This window comes from Hesperophylax consimilis, chromosome 7, assembly GCF_061612785.1.
Source record: "Hesperophylax consimilis isolate HC1 chromosome 7, BYU_Hcon_1.0, whole genome shotgun sequence".
Lineage (NCBI taxonomy): Eukaryota > Metazoa > Arthropoda > Insecta > Trichoptera > Limnephilidae > Hesperophylax > Hesperophylax consimilis.
In genome coordinates, this window is record NC_142842.1 from 6,576,228 (window position 1) to 6,597,180 (window position 20,953).

The 20,953-nt window shown below is 35.2% G+C and overlaps 1 protein-coding gene across 2 annotated transcripts in view; it reads left to right on the forward strand.

The window, feature by feature from the left end:
- Positions 1–19,944, forward strand: part of LOC149422233 (uncharacterized) — a 33,364-nt gene extending 13,420 nt beyond the window's left edge. For both annotated transcript variants that reach the window (XM_089633172.1, XM_089633171.1), the window contains exons 4-5: positions 4,111–4,235; positions 16,788–19,944. In XM_089633172.1, coding sequence (XP_089489298.1) covers positions 4,111–4,235; positions 16,788–17,206 — 544 coding nt within the window. In that variant the 3' untranslated portion in view covers positions 17,207–19,944. The remainder of the gene's footprint in view (positions 1–4,110; positions 4,236–16,787) is intronic.
- Positions 19,945–20,953: the final 1,009 nt, after the last annotated feature.

The window sequence follows — 20,953 nt, forward strand, 5'->3', positions numbered from 1 at the left end:
GTGTTGCCATTGCAACCCTTCCACGTATAAATAAATAGGCGTGACGCTCGTCCATCCTGTCCCTCTCTCTCCCTTTGCCATAATAATTCTAGAAACTAACCAACATATTATCATTTGCCACTAATGTGACAAGATCCTCTACCAACGTGACACATAATCGCCACCAACGTGACATAATAAAGTAATATTGCTCGACACCATAGTTAAGGTGATATACAATCGCCACGAACGTGTGACACAATACAATAATATTGCTCAACAACATAGTTAAGGTGACATACAATCGCCACCAATGTGACATACTTTATCTTGTATCTTTCATGACTTTATAAGGACCACCATACAGAGAATTGACTTTCCTAATCAAGTCTCCCAAGTTTGTTGAACTATTTTTCCTTTTCTTTGTCTGAAGCCTCAACATCGTCATCATGACACACACCTGTTTCTGGCATATATTTTCCTCATCTGTGTGTTTGTGCTGCAGGTTTTTATTTTTTCTATTCATAATTTATACGCTCTTAGTCATCATCTTTTTTAATTGCATACATATTTTGCTGTTTGCTCTATGATTTTTATTGTTTGTCAACTTAATTGTTTCGTTTTGGGATTCACAATTTTAGCATTTTTCTTCTTTGCTTTTGTTTGGCAGCCTTTCCAATGATGATCCATAGCGCAGTGTAGACACGTGGCATTCTTGTCCTTATTTAAGCAGTTGATAGCAGTGTAGACACGTAGCATTCTTGTTTCGATTATGTAGTTGGTAAGGTTATTTTGTGCTTTTGCTTTAAACATTTTCACTAACTTGATTGAATGGATTTTCATCCATGATCATTTTAATTCCAAGATTTAGGGTTTGTATTGATTCTATTATTTCTTCTTCCGATAAGTCGAATGGTAAGTTTCTGATGCCTATTTTAGGATTATTTTTGTAATTCTTTCGCGGTTATATTATTATGTTTAAAGACTGTATTTATTTCTTCTGTTAGTATTTTTGATTACTGAGATGATTAATTTATTATTAGATGCGTTTTGCACCCCATTTGCGGCAATGCCCAATTGAAATGTTTTAATTTTTTTAATTATCATATCTCGAATGTCTTTGGATGTTGTGTTTGTTTGTTCGCTTGTAATTATTAACGAGTATTTGGTCTTAGGTATTGCTGAGGTGGCTTTGTTATATGTTGTATTGTATGATTCCTTCTATTCCTCTAAAAAAACTAATTTTTTTCTGTATATTTTCTTTTGTAGTTCAATTATTATTTCTTGTAGTAGTAGTTTTTTGACTAATGAAACAAACGATACGTTTGTTTCATTAGTCAAGTGTCGGCTAAGAATATAATGCTGCTACAGTAATTTAGGTGTGGTACAAAGATTGAGTTATATACATCTTTACTGGATACTGTGTTTAGGAATTTTCTTATTCTTCCCAACAGTGCGATTTTATTTTGTGTTTTGAGAAAAGTCAGTTTGGAGTCCTCCATTATTATTTCCAAATATTTTATTCAACCCTTCTTTCAAAGCTTCACTATCTATCAAGCTTTCTCTTTTTTTGGTGTTACTCATTTTCCAAAGTTCAAAATTTTTGTTTTCAGCCGCATTGATTTAGGTTTAATAGATTCATATGAGTTCATAATCTTCTCCTGTTATGTATATTGGCGCATCGTCCTTGTGGATTTTAGATAATTCAGGATTTTGGCGCGTTCCTCTCTGTAGACATTTTCTTCTTGCGAGAATCAACCCATTCCTTTGTTTGTTGTTGTTCTAGTTTCATTGGTACCTACTTGCGATAGTACACGTTTTGTATTTTGCCTATCCACTTTCACCCCATCGGTAAGCAGAGTATTCTAGAACATTTCTCCAACAGCTTTGCTGTCTGAAGCGGCAATCCCGAGCCAAGTAGTCCTGTTTCTGGCAGATAATCACCTGACGCCGCTGGAAATCCCGCTAAGAGTTCTTTCAGTTACCACAATGATTCTCACACCTCCAAATTGATACCTTAGGTCCTGGCAATGTAGGCAAGCAGCGAGTTAAGTGTCTGATCACCCTTGAACAGGACAGGTAATAGGACAGTTCACAACTATCAGACTATCTAAACATGACCTCAGTAAAAGTGACCTCGCTAGTTTTCGAGATATTTGCACTTTTATGAATTCTGTGAAATCTACATATTTGGTCATTTTTTTTAATGCCACAACTACTAATTTCCATATTTTACAATTCTAATTTCTGTCACGCAATCCTGAATAATGCAGCCATTATTGATCACAGTCCAAAAAATAAAGTCGATGCACTTTACGTTTGAATAAAAAACATTTTGGCCATGTCATAAATTAAAAGAAGAAAACACCTAATTTTGACTCTTTAAGACTTGGACTGTGATCACAATCAGTCATATAAATATATTTTTTAAGACTTAGACCGTGATCGCAATCAGCGTTTGTTAATCCATATAAATATATTTTTAAGACTTGGACTGTGATCACAATCAGCGTTTGTTGATCCATAAAAATATATTTTTAAGACTTGGACTGTGATCACAATCAGCGTTTGTTGATCCATATAAATATATTTTTAAGACTTGGACTGTGATCACGATCAGTCGTATAAATATATTTTTTAAGAATTCGGCTGTGATCACAATCAGCGTTTGTTAATCCATAAAAACATTTTCTTAAGACTTGGACTGTGATTACAATCAGCGTTTGTTGATCTAGATAAATATATTTTTAAGACTTGGACTGTGATCACAATCAGTCATATAAATATATTTTTTAAGACTTAGACCGTGATCACAATCAGCATTTGTTAATCCATATAAATATATTTTTAAGACTTGGACTGTGATCACAATCAGCGTTTGTTGATCCATAAAAATATATTTTTAAGACTTGGACTGTGATCACAATCAGCGTTTGTTGATCCATATAAATAAATTTTTAAGACTTGGACTGTGATTACAATCAGCGTTTGTTGATCTAGATAAATATATTTTTAAGACTTGGACTGTGATCACAATCAGTCATATAAATATATTTTTTAAGAATTCGGCTGTGATCACAATCAGCGTTTGTTGATCCATAAAAACATATTTGTAAGACTTGGACTATGATTACAATCAGCGTTTGTTGATCTAGATAAATATATTTTTAAGACTTGGATTGTGATCACAATCAGTCATATAAATATATTTTTTAAGACTTAGACCGTGATCACAATCAGCATTTGTTAATCCATATAAATATATTTTTAAGACTTGGACTGTGATCACAATCAGCGTTTGTTGATCCATAAAAATATATTTTTAAGACTTGGACTGTGATCACAATCAGCGTTTGTTGATCCATATAAATAAATTTTTAAGACTTGGACTGCGATTACAATCAGCGTTTGTTGATCTAGATAAATATATTTTTAAGACTTGGACTGTGATCACAATCAGTCATATAAATATATTTTTTAAGAATTCGGCTGAGATCACAATCAGCGTTTGTTGATCCATAAAAACATATTTGTAAGACTTGGACTGTGATTACAATCAGCGTTTGTTGATCTAGATAAATATATTTTTAAGACTTGGACTGTGATCACAATCAGTCATATAAATATATTTTTTAAGACTTCGACTGTGATCACAATCAGCGTTTGTTGATCTATATAAATATATTTTTTTAAGTCTTAATATTTTATAGTGATAAAGTAAAATAATAATAAACTAAGCCATCTTATCTGCATTTCCTACGAGAAGTTGTCGAGATTTTTGGCTTCTTTGTGGTTTTATAAACGACAAAAACTAAATAGGTAAAACATAGTACATATAATAACCTTCCAAAAGCTGTAAAGGAAGCCACAAGTCGTCTCAAATAATTTGTATTTCGTGTTACTTTATTGTGAAATGTATTTTTTCCTACTATGTATGAACAAAATTTGCAAACATCTAAATAAACGTTATGCATACGCAAATGTTTTTGTTTTCCATCAGCCTTGGAAAGCATTCTGTATGCATACACATAATATGTGTATGGCCAGGCGAAAATATTTCATTTTTATGAGACCCGGATTTCGTCAGTGGTGTGTACGGATTTCTAAGTGTTTTAATGTTACAATTTTTAGAAATCTGTGCCCCAATGTGAAGATCGGTTGTACCAGAACGGTGTCACTTGGGCAACTTCTTCATCATAGTAAAGCTTGCCTCTACCGTCCCTACCAGTGTCCGATGAAGCTGTGCTCGTGGCAGGGTAAGTCTAAATTCTACAATCCTCTATCAAATACAAACATTTTTCCGTGTTCCACCCTATCACAACGGGGTATGATATAACCCTATAAAAACAATAATTTTATTAATTTACCTCCACCCCGGGAACCACTTATTGGATAACCAAAACCTCTGCCATAGGTCACCCCAAGTGATTCCCTACGTTTGGTGATTTAGCAGGGGTGCCCGGGTTCATCGTGTGAGGTGTGTTCAGGATGCGCCATTCATATGTCCGTCACTCCCAGACACACCGATCCCTATTGTTTACCTTATTTATTGTTTACAAATTATTGTTTACCTTCATAGATAGTATAAAAGTATAAAGTACAAAGTATCAGTAAACGTTTACATGAAGATAAATTACAGTGAAATCCTATGGACTGTGAACTCCGAGTGGTTTCATTAACCTCTCAGACAAAGACTTTTATTTACTATGTGTTCCTTTGAGAACTGTCAAAACGTGATAATTTTTGTGTTATTTACGAGTTTTGCTAAAAGCTTCATAACTCACATTTTGGGAAACGTAGCCTCATTCTAAAAAATGTTTTGGAAAGATTATGAAATCCACTATTGTATTGTGTTGTTATACGTAAATATATGCGTTTCTAAATATACATTTTATGAAAATGTCAAAAATATGTAAAAATCGCTTACCATTATTTCAAAGCCATGAAAAATGTACTTTTTTCTGAGTATCATAAAGAAATAACACTTTATATATTGAAGAAATATAATTAAAAACTATTAGTCACCTCAAAATATTAACCTTCCAAACTAAAATATTTTTAATAAATTATTTAGAAACGCAATAAATTATGAACGAACAAGATGACAGATTCAATCGGCTTAGATAATGCACCTCTACGTTCCATAGATATTCTTGAATACAGACGCGTAGCGTTATTCATTATCGATACTCTGTTTTTTAAATCATGGCAATCCGTATACTAGTGATGGAAATAAATCGATTTTTGTAAAATCTCGCGCGTTTACGTGAAAAGACATTCTAATGTCTTGACCGCTATTATCATATTTACGTCTTTTGACGTTCTAATGTTCTGAGTGGTTAAGTGATTTCCAAGTGATTTCAAGTGAACAATCTATACAAAGTGACAGCGGTTATTGTCGAAAAATCCATCAGCTTATTTCATAAAGGTTCTCTGCTAAGATATTTCATATTGCACCTATCTCGCAATACGTCATAACCGGCCAATAGCTCAGTGGCGTGAACAGACACGAAAGTGGCATCTGGATAGGAGAGATCTCCGAAGCAAGTCAGTTCAAATCCTACTGTTTCAAAAACTTTTTTTTCTTTTTGACTTTCTCTACACAAATAATATATTAGCTTAATAACCTAAACTACTTCAAAATAGATTACAGTGACTACTTAAGTAATTGAAACTGAAGGCAATAGAACTAAATTTAACTTAATTAAAGTGACATCTCTCCACCAAATCACAAGCACAAATTTAAAATGTCGAAATTACGTAAAAACACCTGTGGATCTCCTACTCCACATTCAGCCGAATTACTCGAAGACCTAACACATCGACTAATGTCGCACATAGATACAAAAATAGATCAATTAAAAAAGGAACTCTTCGAAAAAATGAACCTAGAAGCAGCAGAAAGACAAAAAACTATAGACTTTCTTTTTATTAAATATTATGATTTAATAGAAAAAATAGACCAATCCATACTCTCGGAAAAAGCAATTATGGCACATATCGAAACATTAAAAAAAACATTGAACGAAAAAAGTAAGGCAGACTTGTTAGAAATATCCGGAGTTCCTTCTAAAGCATATGAAACTACATTTGAAATTGTAAGATCAATAGCCGAAACAGCTGATATTCAGATCCTTCCGGAAGACATTCTACAGGCCGTCAGACTACATCCAACTACTACCAAGGCTCAGCCAGGGGGGACCGTAAGCAGCGTCAACGTCAACTAAACAAAGGGACCATCCGAAAATCAAAATTAAAATCAAGAATCTCAAACTACACGAGCTTTTGCTCTCTAAAAGAAAAGAAGTGAAGTACGAAACATCCCCAGGGCTTAACTCCAAAATCTACATCAGTGAAATCCTGTCACCATATCTAAAGGAACTACTATGGAAAACAAAACAACAAGCCATCACAAAGGGATGTGCATTTGTCTGGACCAAAGATGGAAAGGTTATGGCGCGGAAAGCCGAAAAAGATAAAACAATTTATATTAAACACTCCGACGACATAATAAAGATGATCTGAATTACTATCCTAAAATCTTACATATCCATCCGATAATTTTAATCTTAACATGGCTAAACAATTAAAAATATTACACCAAAACATTAGCAGCATCTCAAAAATTTTTGACAATTTCACTGTCGTACTTCAACAATTGGAGACAGAATTTGACGTGATAATCCTCACAGAATATTGGCTAGATAGAATCTTCACACCAATACAAATACCTAATTATACGGTCACTCACTCGAAAAACATTAAAAATCAAAATGACGGGATTGTAATTTACTGCAAAAAACATCTACCTGTTATCCGACTGGATCAGAAGACCCGAGCCAGATAGCTCAAGCGCGTGAGGAGACAAGGCAGCCAACACGGCGAGCATCTCCTTTACTTTGGAGTGAAGATTCAGCTGGTCATCAGCCCACACACCGCTGAGAAGCTTTTCGTCGAGCTGGGCACCCCAACCCTGATCAGAGGCATCGGTTGTCAGGTAATGCTCAAACAGCGGCAGATGTATAGGTGACGTCAGGGTGAGCGATCGAACCCACCATCTCAATTCCCGAGCGGTAGCTGCCGGAATTGGTGATGACTCCCAAGGGTGGGTCCTAAGCACCCTTTCTGTATGTACCGGCTGTTGAGCCTGCCTCTTGGAACTGCAAAACTAGCAAAGTTTAAAGAGCCCAAGAGGCTGCGCCCCTTATCTAGTGACCACCTACCCGTCTGAATAAAACCCTTTAACAAATAAGATAGGGCTGAAACCTTGTTCTGAGGGAGAGACTTTTCATTACTTTTGAGTATTCCAGCTGATACCAAGAAATTGAACTTGTTGTGATGGTTCTAATATTGACTTATCAAATTGTATATGCCATCCCAAGCCTTGCAAAAACTCCACCATTTCAATAGACTGGTGTTTTAAAGTAGGCAGGCATCGGTTTACTAATAAAAAATCATCCAGATACACTAGAATTCTCATCCCTCTCTTCCGCAGTTCCTGCGCTACCCAGTTAGTGAAGGTTGCGAATGTCTTAGGTGCGGTGGCCAAGCCAAAGGGGAGGGATGTCATCTGCAAGAGTTCATTCCTATAGATAAGTCTAAGGAAACATCTATGCTGCTCACTCACAGGTACATGAAAGTAAGCATGTGTGAGGTCCACTTTAACCATCCAGTCATTCGGTTGTAGAAAAGTAGGAACTCGATAAACGGGGACCAGAAACATGTTAGAAATAAATGAAGGAGTGGCAGGTGCCGACTCTAAAACCTTAAGGGCTTTGAGTTTTTCTATTTGTAATGTCATTGCCACAGAAGTCTTAGTGGCGAAAGGGGAGTTAAATAAATCAATATTATTATTTAGTGGAGGTTTTGATGAAAATGGAATTCGGTAGCCATCTAACATCTTAAGGATGATAGTAGGGGCACCAAGGTTCCTCCACCTACCTGCGAATGAGCGCAACTGACCCCCTTGAAAAGAGGGCCCGCTGTTAAAACCTCTTACGGTCTGGCTTCCCTGCTCTTTCCTTGGGCCGGAACCTACCTCGGGGAGGGAAAGCTTTAGCGGCCCTACGGGCTGGTTCTGGACCTCGACTCTCAGGGTGCTCCCTTCTCGCGATGGTTCTCCCCTGCTGTACTCTAGGACGAAAGGGCTGCGAGTTCTGCACAGTCACAGGTTTAACGGGAGGAGCTGGTCGCGACGTGCTAGGCTGAGGAGCGAGGCACTTCTTCACTCCCCCCAACTTATCCAGCTGGGCCGACAGGAGGTTCGGGTCAAAGAGATATTCCGATGTGGGCGGAATCTTCCGTAAGGCATCTCGGACTTATCCGTCGCTGACGCCTCGCAATGCCCCCTCTCGTCGATACTCAATGTGGCTAGCCCAGTGTTTCCCACGGTGGGGCGTACGCCCCACCGGTGGGGCATAGCGCCTCAGTGGTGGGGCACCACGCTTCAGAGATGAGATACGTAGGCATATAAAAGGGAATACTCATCGGCCATACAAAAAAATGCCTGAGATGTACAAAATTGAAATATACGCCAAATTGTACTTAAAATAAAATGAAACCCGTTACAATTTCAATAAATATCAAAAATCACAGAAACTTTGCAGGATGTAGCTGTAGTTGTTGTTTTGCTTAATTTTTTTATACCTACATAATGTATAAGTATAGTGAGGAAATCTATAATTGGTTTTCAGTTAAGTAAATTGCGCATGTATAAACAAACAAAGTTACTATTAATTTTCTTAAAATAAAATATATAATTACGATTACAACATGATACATAATTTTTCCTAAGCATGAGTGCGAATTTGTAACATTAAGTTGGAAATTAGTGAACACGAATGATCACAGTAAGAACACGAGAATGGATTTTGCTTAGTATGAGTGCGAATGTGTCTTTTTAAGCTTGACTTTTGTGAACATGAATAGTTACACTAATAAAATGAGAATGGTTTATCCTAAATATGAGTGATAATGTGGATCGTCAAATTTGACTTCTATAAACATGAATAATTACAGTAAGAATGGTTTTTTTAGCGTGAGTGGTATTGTTTCTCATTAAACGTGACTTCTGTGAACATGAATTATCGCAGTAAGAACATGAAAACGGTTTATCCTTAGTATGTATGCGAATTCACATTGTCACAAAGTTTGTCTTTTCTGAACATTAATAGTTACAGTAAGAACATGAGAATGGTTTTGCCTTAGTATGATTGCGAATGCTTGACCATGAATAACAGACAGTGACCACAGTAAGAAAATAAGAATAAAGTTTCCTTAGAATGAGTGAGAACGTGTCGCAATAACTGTGACTTCTGTGAAAATGAATAATGACAGAAGAAAATGAGAATAGTTTATCCCGAGTCCTCGTATGAGTGAATACGTATGCCATTAAATTTGACTTGCGTGAACAAGAAGAATTATAGAAATAACATGATTACGGTTTTTTGCTCAGTGTGAGTGCGAATGTGAAATTAAGGCTTAAAGAAGAAACTTACACTAAGAATTTGCATGGAAACGAACACAAAATATCCTAACATTACTTTGCATGCCAGAAAATTATTATTAACCTTTCCCTCAACTTATTTGGTGGAATGTGGTTTTAGCGCCATGAGCGACTTACTCATTAAAAAATAAATCGATTGGAAATAAATAATAGAGGGGACCTAAGACCGAAATTAACTAAGTTAGGTCCGGATATAAAATTTCTTTGTAGCAAGCGTAACTGAATTTAATTTCAGTTGTAATATATGTATTAGAAAAGGTTTTATTCAATTTCATTAGGGGTTCATATGTTTACAGACATATTACATTATGATTTTAAAATTTACCTGCTGTTTTATGAAAAAAAGATGTCGGTGGGGCATATGGCTTTTGAAAAGACTACGGTGGGGCATGGCATAAAGAAGGCTGGGAAACACTGGGCTAGCCCGTTTTCCACAGACCATCTGCATGATGTCTTTGGACACCTTCTGGGACTCAGACCCCGCCGCGAAGAGAGACTGCACCTTCTCGAAAAGAGTGGAAGTGCTCAGCTTCGTGCCCGGTTCCGCACTCCAGTTGACCAGCTCCTGCAAGGAGGCCTTCAGGAGATCAGCCTGCAGGGAAAGAGCATTGGTCAGGGAGCCGCAGAAGGAGTCTGTTGACGTACTGGCCGATTCCTCCTGAGCTAGGGGCTTCAATTCAGGGTTCAATGCCAACATTGAGAAGAGAGGGGTTGCGGCATACGACTTCTGGATCTCGAGGTAGCGGACATTGTTCCAGTTGGCCGTCGGATGGATGAGTCCCATTCCCAAATCTCCTGCCAATTCCTCCCGAAGCGACGCAGGGGTGTCCAGGGAGATGCTGTCCTCGTCATCGTCATCGTCGTCCGAGGAGCCACGGACGGGAGCCTCCGAACGCTTCTCTAGCAGCAGACGCAACATTTCCTGCATCTGGGACATCTGCTGTGTTAACAGGTCAATTCGCGGGTCGGCGGGAGCTAAATCACAAACCCTCTGCCTCTTGGCTTTGTCTTCCGCGCAGACCCTCGAACGCTTTCCCCGCGTGTCCGTGTGGATCACCTTCATGACTTCCACCCTCGAAAATTCGGCTTCCCCGCTCTCGGAACGTTCGGAATCCGACATAATCACGAAAACACAAAGAAACCACAAAAAAACACTAAACAAAAACACACGAAACTCTATAAATCGCAATTTTACGGAGTTCGAACAGTCACACTGTTAATAACCTCGAAAAAAAAAATGTATATTTTGCGCAAATACTGAAAAACAGGTTATTTTACGGTATTTGATGTTTGTAAACAAACCAAACGTGTTTGACCTTCGCAAAAATAAATGCTAATGAAACATGAAATTATAGCATCATTGGTGGCGTCCCCACTACTGGCGCCGCCTGAAGGATGCATTAGGAACTAGCAGGAACTAGAGATTTAAACTAAGAATTACACACGAAATTGGTAAGAAACGTCGCTTTGGCTGCAAAATGGTAATGTTTATCTCCCACTTTATAGGTTTTAAATAAAGCCTATGCTACATAATTTTTTTTAAATTTTTAAACATTAAAAAAAAACATAACTTAGAATTTTTACATGGAAATATACAAACTTGTTATGGTGCTATATAGCCAATGAGTTAACCTGTATTTTTCCGTTAGTTTCATTTTTGTAGGATTTATAGAAAAAATATTAAAAAATCGTAAAGTTTAAAATCGCGCGAATCCTGCGTGTTTACCGTGACAGCTACTTTTTCCAGTCACAGACCACCATTCTAAATTAAACATTGCTTAAAATGGTTTTCATTATGTTTAGTGACTAGATCTAAAATAGCCACTTTACTAGATATAGTTAAATTGAAAAAAACATATATAAAAAGACAAAAACAAAACAAGTAATGTGTACAATATACAGGGAAAAACGAGAATACCTATGCATTTTTCAATTTGTATATTTCAATGATCAGAATTGAAATATACATATTAAACGTTCACCAAACCTTCTCCAAAAGGACCCCAAAAATCGAACCTTTGGGGGTTAACCGTTGGGGGCTTTGTCGTAACAACATTTTAATGAGATGTAAATATGCGGAAAGAATGCGGAAAGATCTGGTAACCAACCACAAGTGAATAGCCAAGTTCTTCACCATCTTCCTCTTCCCCATCTCCTTCCATAACTTCAGTCTCACAACATACCCCCAATTGGGGTAGCTATCACACAAAAAACCATCAGGCGGCAGAATCGATCGCATTGCCTCCCTATCATCCTGGTCTTGTCTCCTAAGTTCTATGGCCAAAGTGGGGTCAAGTTCGCCACAAATTCTGGGGTCCATCAAGGGTCTAATTTAGGACCACTATTATTTTTATTGTTTATTAATGACATAGGGATGTTTATAAGATTTGTAAAATTTTTGTTATTTGCGGATGACATTAAACTATACACCTGTATAACGACAAGTGAAGACTCCATTCGTCTACAAATCGATATCGACGGTATAGTAGAGTGGAGTCATCAAAATAAACTTCATTTTAACAGTAGTAAGTGTACAATTATGTGCATTACAAGGGCAAAGCGTACTTATATTTTAACTATAAAATGTCTGGTACCTCTCTAAAACATATTTCGATAACGAAGGATTTAGGAATCACTTTTGACACGCGTCTGACTTTTCGAACTCATATCGATTCGGTGTGCAACTCTGCAATGCGAATGCTGGGTTTTGTTACATGTAATTCGAAATCTTTTACGAATACGGCAGTCATAAAAATGCTTTATTTTACTCTGGTTCGCAGCATTCTTGAGAGTGGATCGATAATATGGGGACCCGAAGATGCCCTTTACTCAAACGATGTAGAAAAGGTGCAAAAAAAGTTTATGCGATACCTCTACATGCGAGAGTTCGAATATTACCCTTTATTGTATCCCTCTGATTTTCTTGCTGGAATGCTGGGGATAGAACGTCTAGACGTTAGGAGAAATATTGCAATGGTGTTAGTGGCGCACAAGCTGCTAAATGGGCACATTTGCAATCCAGATATTCTGGAACGAATTTCTTTTTATGTCCCTGATAATTTCATCAGAGCTAGACAGCACAGATTATTTATTTTTCCAAGGGGCAGGACCAACCTACCAATGATCATGCCTTTGGGGAGAATAACTACTTTGTTAAATCACATTTCTTCTGTGATTGACATTTTCAATTTGAACCAAAGAGAATTTAAGACGGCAATAAGCATACTATTTAACAAATCTGGTTAATCAGATAGTATTGATGTACTTACCCATGCAAATAAATGTATGTACTTACTTATTATAAACTGTAATTTATAAACTGTTATTTGTGAAATGTAAATGGATTATACTGTTTTTTCACAATTAATTAATAAAATAAAAATAAAATAAAATTCAAGTGCATTGCTAAAAATTTGATATGGTCCTGGTAACATGCATAAAGTATCCTCGTTGCTCACTCCGTGGTCGACGTCGCTCGCTTCATTGTCCATCTTGCTTCGTCGTCCACGTCGCTCGCGCGGCTATCCTTCATGTCCGTTTCTGAAACAACAGAAATCACAAATTAATTTAATGGGTCTGTATTTCAATGACGACGTTTAAAAAATAAACTAATAGCACGATCAAACGAATCAAATACTTGAGGCGGGCAATTTCAAGAATAACATCAGTGTATGTATGAGACGATGTATGCATGTGAATAAAGCAAAGAGTATGTCTGCTAAGACGGAGTTGTTTAGCGGTAATTTCTGCCTACCCCTGCGGAGAAATGGTATGGTGGATTTGATGGTTAGTTATTTAGTTTTTTAACTCACGGTTCCTAAGTGCCAACTTTTCTTGATAGCGAGCTGCTGTGTCCACGACAATATTTTTATATAATACAGTTGAAAACACGTTAAATAGTTATACAAATGATAAGCAGGTACACTGGTACAATAATATTAAATTAAAATGGTATACTTACGACATTTCAATGATTTATATATCTGACAGTTGTAAAACGCACGCGCTAAAATCTGAGTAGATTTTGGAATAAAAAAGACAAATTGAAATTTCCATAGAAGACCTATCAACCCTAGGATTTGTGACATCTATGTTTTAACGGATAAAGCATTTCAATAGCTTCGTTTATAGTGCAAAATAATAGACGCGGGAATTGCTAAAATTTTAAAATAAATATCTTTCCGAATCACAAGATAATTTATATTACCAAAAGCAATCCAGTGGTTAGTAAAAAATGGGAAGAACTCATAGAAAATAATAAAATTAATGAAGCATGGTCACTTTTTATAGAATGTATTCAAGACGAATTAAAAAAAAAATACTATCATGTCTGAAAAAAGTTCTCCAACTAAACATAAACTTCTAACCATGGATATCAAAAGGACTCAACAAGTTTCAGTAAAAGAGATAATCTCCACAAACAATGCAAATCAAACCCATATGACATCTATCTCATAAACTTCTACAAACGATATCGAAACTTATGCACACGACTTGCACGTATATTGAAAGAAATATATTGTAAAAATAAATTAGATATTTGCAACAAGGACCCCAAAAAAATTTGGTAAATCCTAAAAGAAATATCCCACACATTGACAAAGAAAAGCGATTCCATAACCGAGATTAAAATAGATAACGAGATTATTAAGACATCAGAACAACCACTAAAAGTATGTAATTTTGTGAATAAGTATTTCGCTAACGTAGGCAAGGTACTAGCAAACAGAATCACTACAAATGACGATATCCCAGAATTCTCAACCCGCTATACACACACTGGTGTGTGTCCCTTTAAAATTCCATACATTACCCAAACAGAAACACTAAAACTTATAAACGAACTAAAAAATACAAACTCACAGGGTAGCGACAAAATATCACCAATGACACTAAGGGGGTATTTCACTATCTCTGATTATGTTCTGACTAAGCACTAATCCGCGGATTAGTGATTTTTTCGTTTTCACTATATCTGAATAACGCTAACGCTCGGGTTAAAGTTCGATTTGACTAATCAGTGCTCGAACCTCACGTTAGGCGCTATTCCTCGAATCAAAGATGGCGTCAAAACATTTCGAGTTTGACAGCGGAGAAGTGAAACGAATTTTGTTGCGAATTATTATGGATACCGAGGTTTTTGATTTACAGAAGCAGGTGAAAGGGCGGCGATGCGAAGGCCGCGAGTTTAAAGAGTTCGAATGAATTTGAATGCTTGTATGATCCATCCTGAATTATTTGATTGTGTTCAAAATAAGAAACAATGTATTAATTCGACACGAATCTATCTAAAATGACCTGATAATCAACATAACATAACCAAAAAAATTCACACTTTGCGGTGTGGCGGGAAACTTGTCAATTGGCGTTGACGTTAGCATTCCATAGACATTGCGGCAAAACATGACAGCCGTTGTAGTAGATTGGGTAACTGCAAACATTTTGCGATGTTGCCAGACTATTTCGAGTGTTATCTATCCGGAAGCTCGGCAACAATGGTGAAACGGTCGCCATTGAATAACGAAGTTATTCTGATCTTTAAAGCCAGCCAACGGCTAGCTAGTCAGATATTTAGCCCGACATAGTGAAATACCCCCTAAAAATATTAAAGTCAGCACTTCTTATCCCACATACCATACTTATGGTCCATTAAAGAAGGGATGTTCCCAACTATTTTGAAAACGGGCAAAGTAATTCCAATCCACAAAAATGGAAACAAGGAAGAAATAAATAATTACAGACCAATTACAATTCTGAACACGCTTTCAAAAATTCTCGAGAAGCATATCAAAAACAACCTATAATTTTTATCAAAAAAATAATATACTATCACCAAATCAATTTGGATTCAGGGAAAATATGAGCACCTCACATGCCATAGCCTCAGTAACAGACTTCCTCAAAACAAATATAGGTCAGGGTAAAAAATGCCTTGGAATATTCCTAGATCTGGCAAAAGCGTTTGACACAATTCACCACCAAAACCTGTTCAATAAACTAAAATATATCGGAATCACGGGAACAGAATTCAAATTAATTGAAAGCTACATGGAAAATCGCACCCAATTTACCTCAATAGAAAACACATGTAGTGACAAGGAACAAGTATCCTACGGAGTACCACAAGACAGCGTACTTGGCCCAATCCTATTCCTTATTTATATTAACGATCTATGTCACCTCCAAATAGACGGGAAAATTAAAAGCTTTGCTGATGACACTGTGTTACTTTTTAAGGCCACTGACTGGAACACACTAATCACAAAAGCTGAAGTTGGCCTAAATATTACAAAAAAAAATGGCTTGATTCTAACTTATTAACTTTAAATATAGATTATACTAAATTCATAACCTTTAGCATAAACTCGAGAGGCCAACCCTCCAAAAACATCTACCTTAAAATACATTCCTGTCACTCAGCGAGCACTCCATGCAATTGTCCTCCAATCACACAAACGGAAAATATCAAATATCTTGGTATATACTTCGACCATTATTTAAAATGGGACAGACATATAGAGTCGGTTAAAGGAAAGCTAAACAAGTTGATTTACTTTTTCAAAAACGTAAGAAATATACTAAACATATATGATATAAAGAATATATACCGCGCAATAGCACAATCCATAATGGAATATGGCATTATTGCCTGGGGCTATGCCAGTAAAAAATACATAGACACACTGTATAAAGCTCAGAAAACCTTAATAAAATAATACTCAAAGTACCTATACTAACACCCACTTCAACCATATTAAAAAATTCCCAGTGTTGAAGATTCAAAAATTATATTCAAAACAAATACCTACTTACTTTCCTTTACAAGAATCAAACACATTTAAATTTCACAAATTTCTCGCAATACTAGAACAAGACATGCACACCAACTACTATGTAATACCAAAAACCAACACATCCTTTGGACAAAAACACTACAGATTCCAGGCTATAAAACTATACAATTCACTTCCAACACAATATAAAACATCTAATCTTACAGAATACAAAAATTTCACATGGAACTGGCTACAATCATTTTAAATATTTAATTTTGTTATATTTCGCATTTGTTTTTGTTAAAACTATGTAAAAATCGATATTATATTTTAATTTTTATTATTTCTCTGTGTAACTAATCTCTACTGTATTGTTTACTATTATATAACTTTACAATTGAAAAAGTCCTCCACAACACAGGTGAACTCCTAGCGTGGAGGACAATATACAATACTTTTGTAATTCTTATTTATTTAGGAATAAATAATTTTTTTTTTTTTAAAAGTCGCCCTTTTTGTTTGACCAGGAAACTACAGCGAGCTGTATCGCCATGCGAAGGAGATACACTTAGCTTTCACCGGGATGCGTTTCGGGGAACACAACCGGGTGCTCCTGGGGCCCGATGTGATGCTGCTGACCATGAAGGGGCTAGCGTTCATGTTCTACGCTTGCCCCACACAGCCCCACTTGGCCATGTGTTGGGCCGTGCAGCTCTTGGGCCCTCCCGCTGAGGCGGCCAACTGGAAATACCGAATCAACATCAACAAAGAGGGCGACCATGTCAAGAGACTCCAGTTATCCGACACATGTCTCCACGAAGAAGAGGATGTCGATAGTGTCATAAAAGAGGGGAGATGTCCATCGGTATCTTATAAAATATTGGAAAACTATCTGCATAAGAATCGCATTGGTTTCAGATTAAGTATTTATAACAAACGCCAGTAAAGTTGTGTGATTTAAACTATCTTCTGTTACTAATAAGAATAAGTAATAAGAGTTTTATGAAGTTTGTTTTCTTTAAGAAAATATATATTTGCATTGAGAATTTTACTTAAATTGTATGAAAAACGTAGTAGAAAGAAATGCAAAAGGGAAGGAAGCAGATTTATTGGATTCCAGAAATAAACTAATCTAATTATTTATCTTGTTGTGAAAGATAAATGAAAAATGTTTTTTTAATGAAGTTAAATTGTTGTCAAGTAAAATAATTATTATGCATGCCAATTTTTCGTAAAACTGACTTTTTTTTCTTTGTTTTATTAAATCTATAATTTTTTCGTTAATTTCAATTACCTAATGTATTAAATTATTATTTGTAGTTGGGGTAGTGGGGACGATTTTTAAATTTTATTTTATAAGAATACCGAAATATTACAATTTTGGTTATTTTCTCAACTACCATACTATGTACGCTCATGCCCGTATTATGGTAGTCATTCATGATTTATGTAAGAATAACGGAAAAGGAAATTGTTACTGTAAAACAAAAATTTAAAAAATTCATATTATTATAGAAACCATATTAGAGATAAAAATAAAGATAAAACTAAATAATTGATAGAGTTAAAACTTTTTTTTTTTAAACAGTGTTGTCTTTTTTTTTTAAATACGTTTATTTTTCCCAATTTTTACATTAAGTACACACAATATTATTTTATTTTTTATTTTATATAATAGAAACAAACAGTACATGATTTACAGAGATGAAACAATATACAGGAATAAGATACTTCATGTTGTGTAACTATGATATGTATCCTTGTAATGTCTGCTAAGTGGTATGTTTATTCCTTAATTACCAGGTGACGTGTGTAGTACATAGGTGTGTGTGTGTGTGTAATGTATGGTGAGTTTTAGTGTACTTCTGACTAATGTGAAATATAACATTACGATTGTACGCAGATTACTGAATACTTTACTTACACGTAGCACGAAACCAAGCATTTTATACGACCTATTAACGATTGAGTCAATGTGCTTATTAAATATAAGTTTGCTATCAAGGTAAACGCTGAGGTCTTTACATTCCGTTTTCGGTTTACAGGTTCATTGTTGAGTAAATAGGAGTACTTAATAACACGCCCCGCCGTTCATTTTACCACCTCTTGGCTGGTAATTACGGGCCGTGGCCGAACGTGACCACGGCTTTCCTTTGTTTAGGCACGATCCTCAGAATCGTGCCCGTGGAACGTAATGACGGTGTACCAGCGGTCATTTGTAACATGACGGCGCACGGCCGCTTGCTTCGGGCCGTGGCCGAACGTTCCCTCAGCGTTTAGGCACGATTCTCATAATCGTACCTTAATTGAATGCCATTTTCATCATCATTTTATTTCACCAGTTCTAACCACTCTATAATTCTCTGCCCGTATTCCTCCAGCCAAGCTCTGACGTTTCATTTATTTCAATCAATTACACATTTAAGGGTTATAACAATTTACATTTACATACATAGGACTTAATATTTAATTTATTTTTGTAATTTAAAAAGAGCAAGAGCAGCATGTCCGACACAGTCAATATTGAGCACTTCTTTTAGTCATTACGTAAAATTTTTACGTAAGATATCTTAATTTACAGACCGTATTATGTATTAATTTGTGATTGCCAATTTAGTTGATAAATAAATACCCAAATATTTGATCTTTTCAACTTTTCCAAGTTCAAAGCAAGATGAGCATACTTCTTGACAGTTCACATTATGTATTCTAATTTTAAGGTTATTGGGGGTTTGTTTTTACTATTTTTTTAAAAGGTTAGATAAAATGTTAAAATAAAATTCCCTATTTTTGTCTTTTATTTTCTCTGTCTTTGAGATAGCTAGTAAGTATTTTTAGTGTATCATTTATGAAACCTATTTGATTAATTTTTCTTTATAAGTAAATTGTGATTTAACGTATCAAAAGCTTTTCTTAAGTCTAGAAATATAGCTAAACTTTTATTATTTTGATCAACAGATGTGTATAATTTTTTAGTCAAATTGAATATTGCATCTTCAATGCTTAGTTTACTTCTGAAGCCATATTGATTTTGGGACCGAATTTTGTTTTGTTCTAGGTCTAATTCACTATTCTGTTTTTGATACATTTTTCAAATATGTTTGAGAGGTTTGAGACTAAGGAGATAGGTCTGTAATTGTCTAATATGTGCGTTTCTCCCGATTTGTGAATTGGTATTATGATGGAGATTTTTAATTGTTCGGGAAAATGTCCCTCTTTTAAGGATTTATTAAAAATATGTAGCTATGGAGTTAAAATGTAATGTTTGTTTTTTAGTGTGTTACCTGATACAATGTGTTTATCAATTTCATTTGTTGTGATGGGTGAAAAATATTCTAAGGAGTTAATTGAATCGTTAGTTGAGACTAAGTGTAAAGATGAGTCTACAGGTGTTGTATTATCAATTTTACTAGAAGATTCAAGTACTTGATCTACTACTTTTGTAAAGAAGTTGTTAAAGTTTTCTGCAATGGCCGATTTGTCAGTTATAATATTGTTATGTATTATAATCTCATTGACATCGGTTGATGTTTTTTTTTGTTCGTGATTTCGTTAATAATATTCCACATTTTATTGGTATCATTTTTTGCATTATCAATTTGTTCATAATAGTACTTCTTTTTACAATTTCTTATGAACCCGTTGAGTCAATTTCTATACATTAAATATTTCGTTTTCATAAAAGGCATTATTCTTGTGTTTGTTTTTGATAATTTAACATCTCTCTGTATAGTTTATCTCTTTGTTTAATAGAGACTATTAGTCCTACAGTGATCCAAGGCTTAATTTTTGAATGATTTCTCTTAGATATAACAATTTTATTTGTGCTTTTCGAAATATAATCTTGTAGAGTTTTATAAAATAATTCTAATGCTGAATTTGGGTTAGCTATTGATAGTATATTGTCCCATTTTTCTGAATGGAGTAGATTGTTTAATGTGATGTAATTAATTTAATTTTTTCAAACAATTTTTTATAAATACAGTGATTCCATCGTGACCAATTAAAACCCTAATTTTAGTAAATACATAGTTCGTTTTAGGGGTGGGTAGGTTGGCATTTAAATATAATTCTCAAAATTAGTTTTTGTACTGTAAATTCTGGATTGATAATATATTCAGCATAGCCACCCCATCCCAAAATACCATATGTTGCTACGGATTGGAAAAAGACAAAATAGACGCATCTTAGGGCCGGTTTTATAAACGAAGTACCAAATTTCGGTTACGTAACGAACCGTTTTTCTTTAACGGGCCGCTATCCGTTCGTTATCTTATTTTGCGTTCTATAAACATATTTGCATTACTAGCGGTCATCGGTTACATTTAGTCCGAAAGTTTTTTTACTGGCAATGTTTTTGGTAAATAATTGTCTGTGATACTATTTTCATCTATAGCATATCTTTGGATTTAGTCAGCTGTCAAATGGCTGTCAAGATCGTTGCCAATCATTGTTAAGCTATAAGTTTAAATAACTTTATAAATCTTCAATATACATCAAAAATAAGTAAGTTTATATTTATAATACAGTGGATACGAATGCATATAGTGTTGATCAACATTATTTTGTAGTTTTATGTGCGCGTAAATTAACCTACGTATATTAAAAAGGTTGACATATTTTTACACTATCGTGATGTGGTTTTAATGAAATTATTGTAATTTTTCAGAAATAAACATGAACAAAAGAACGA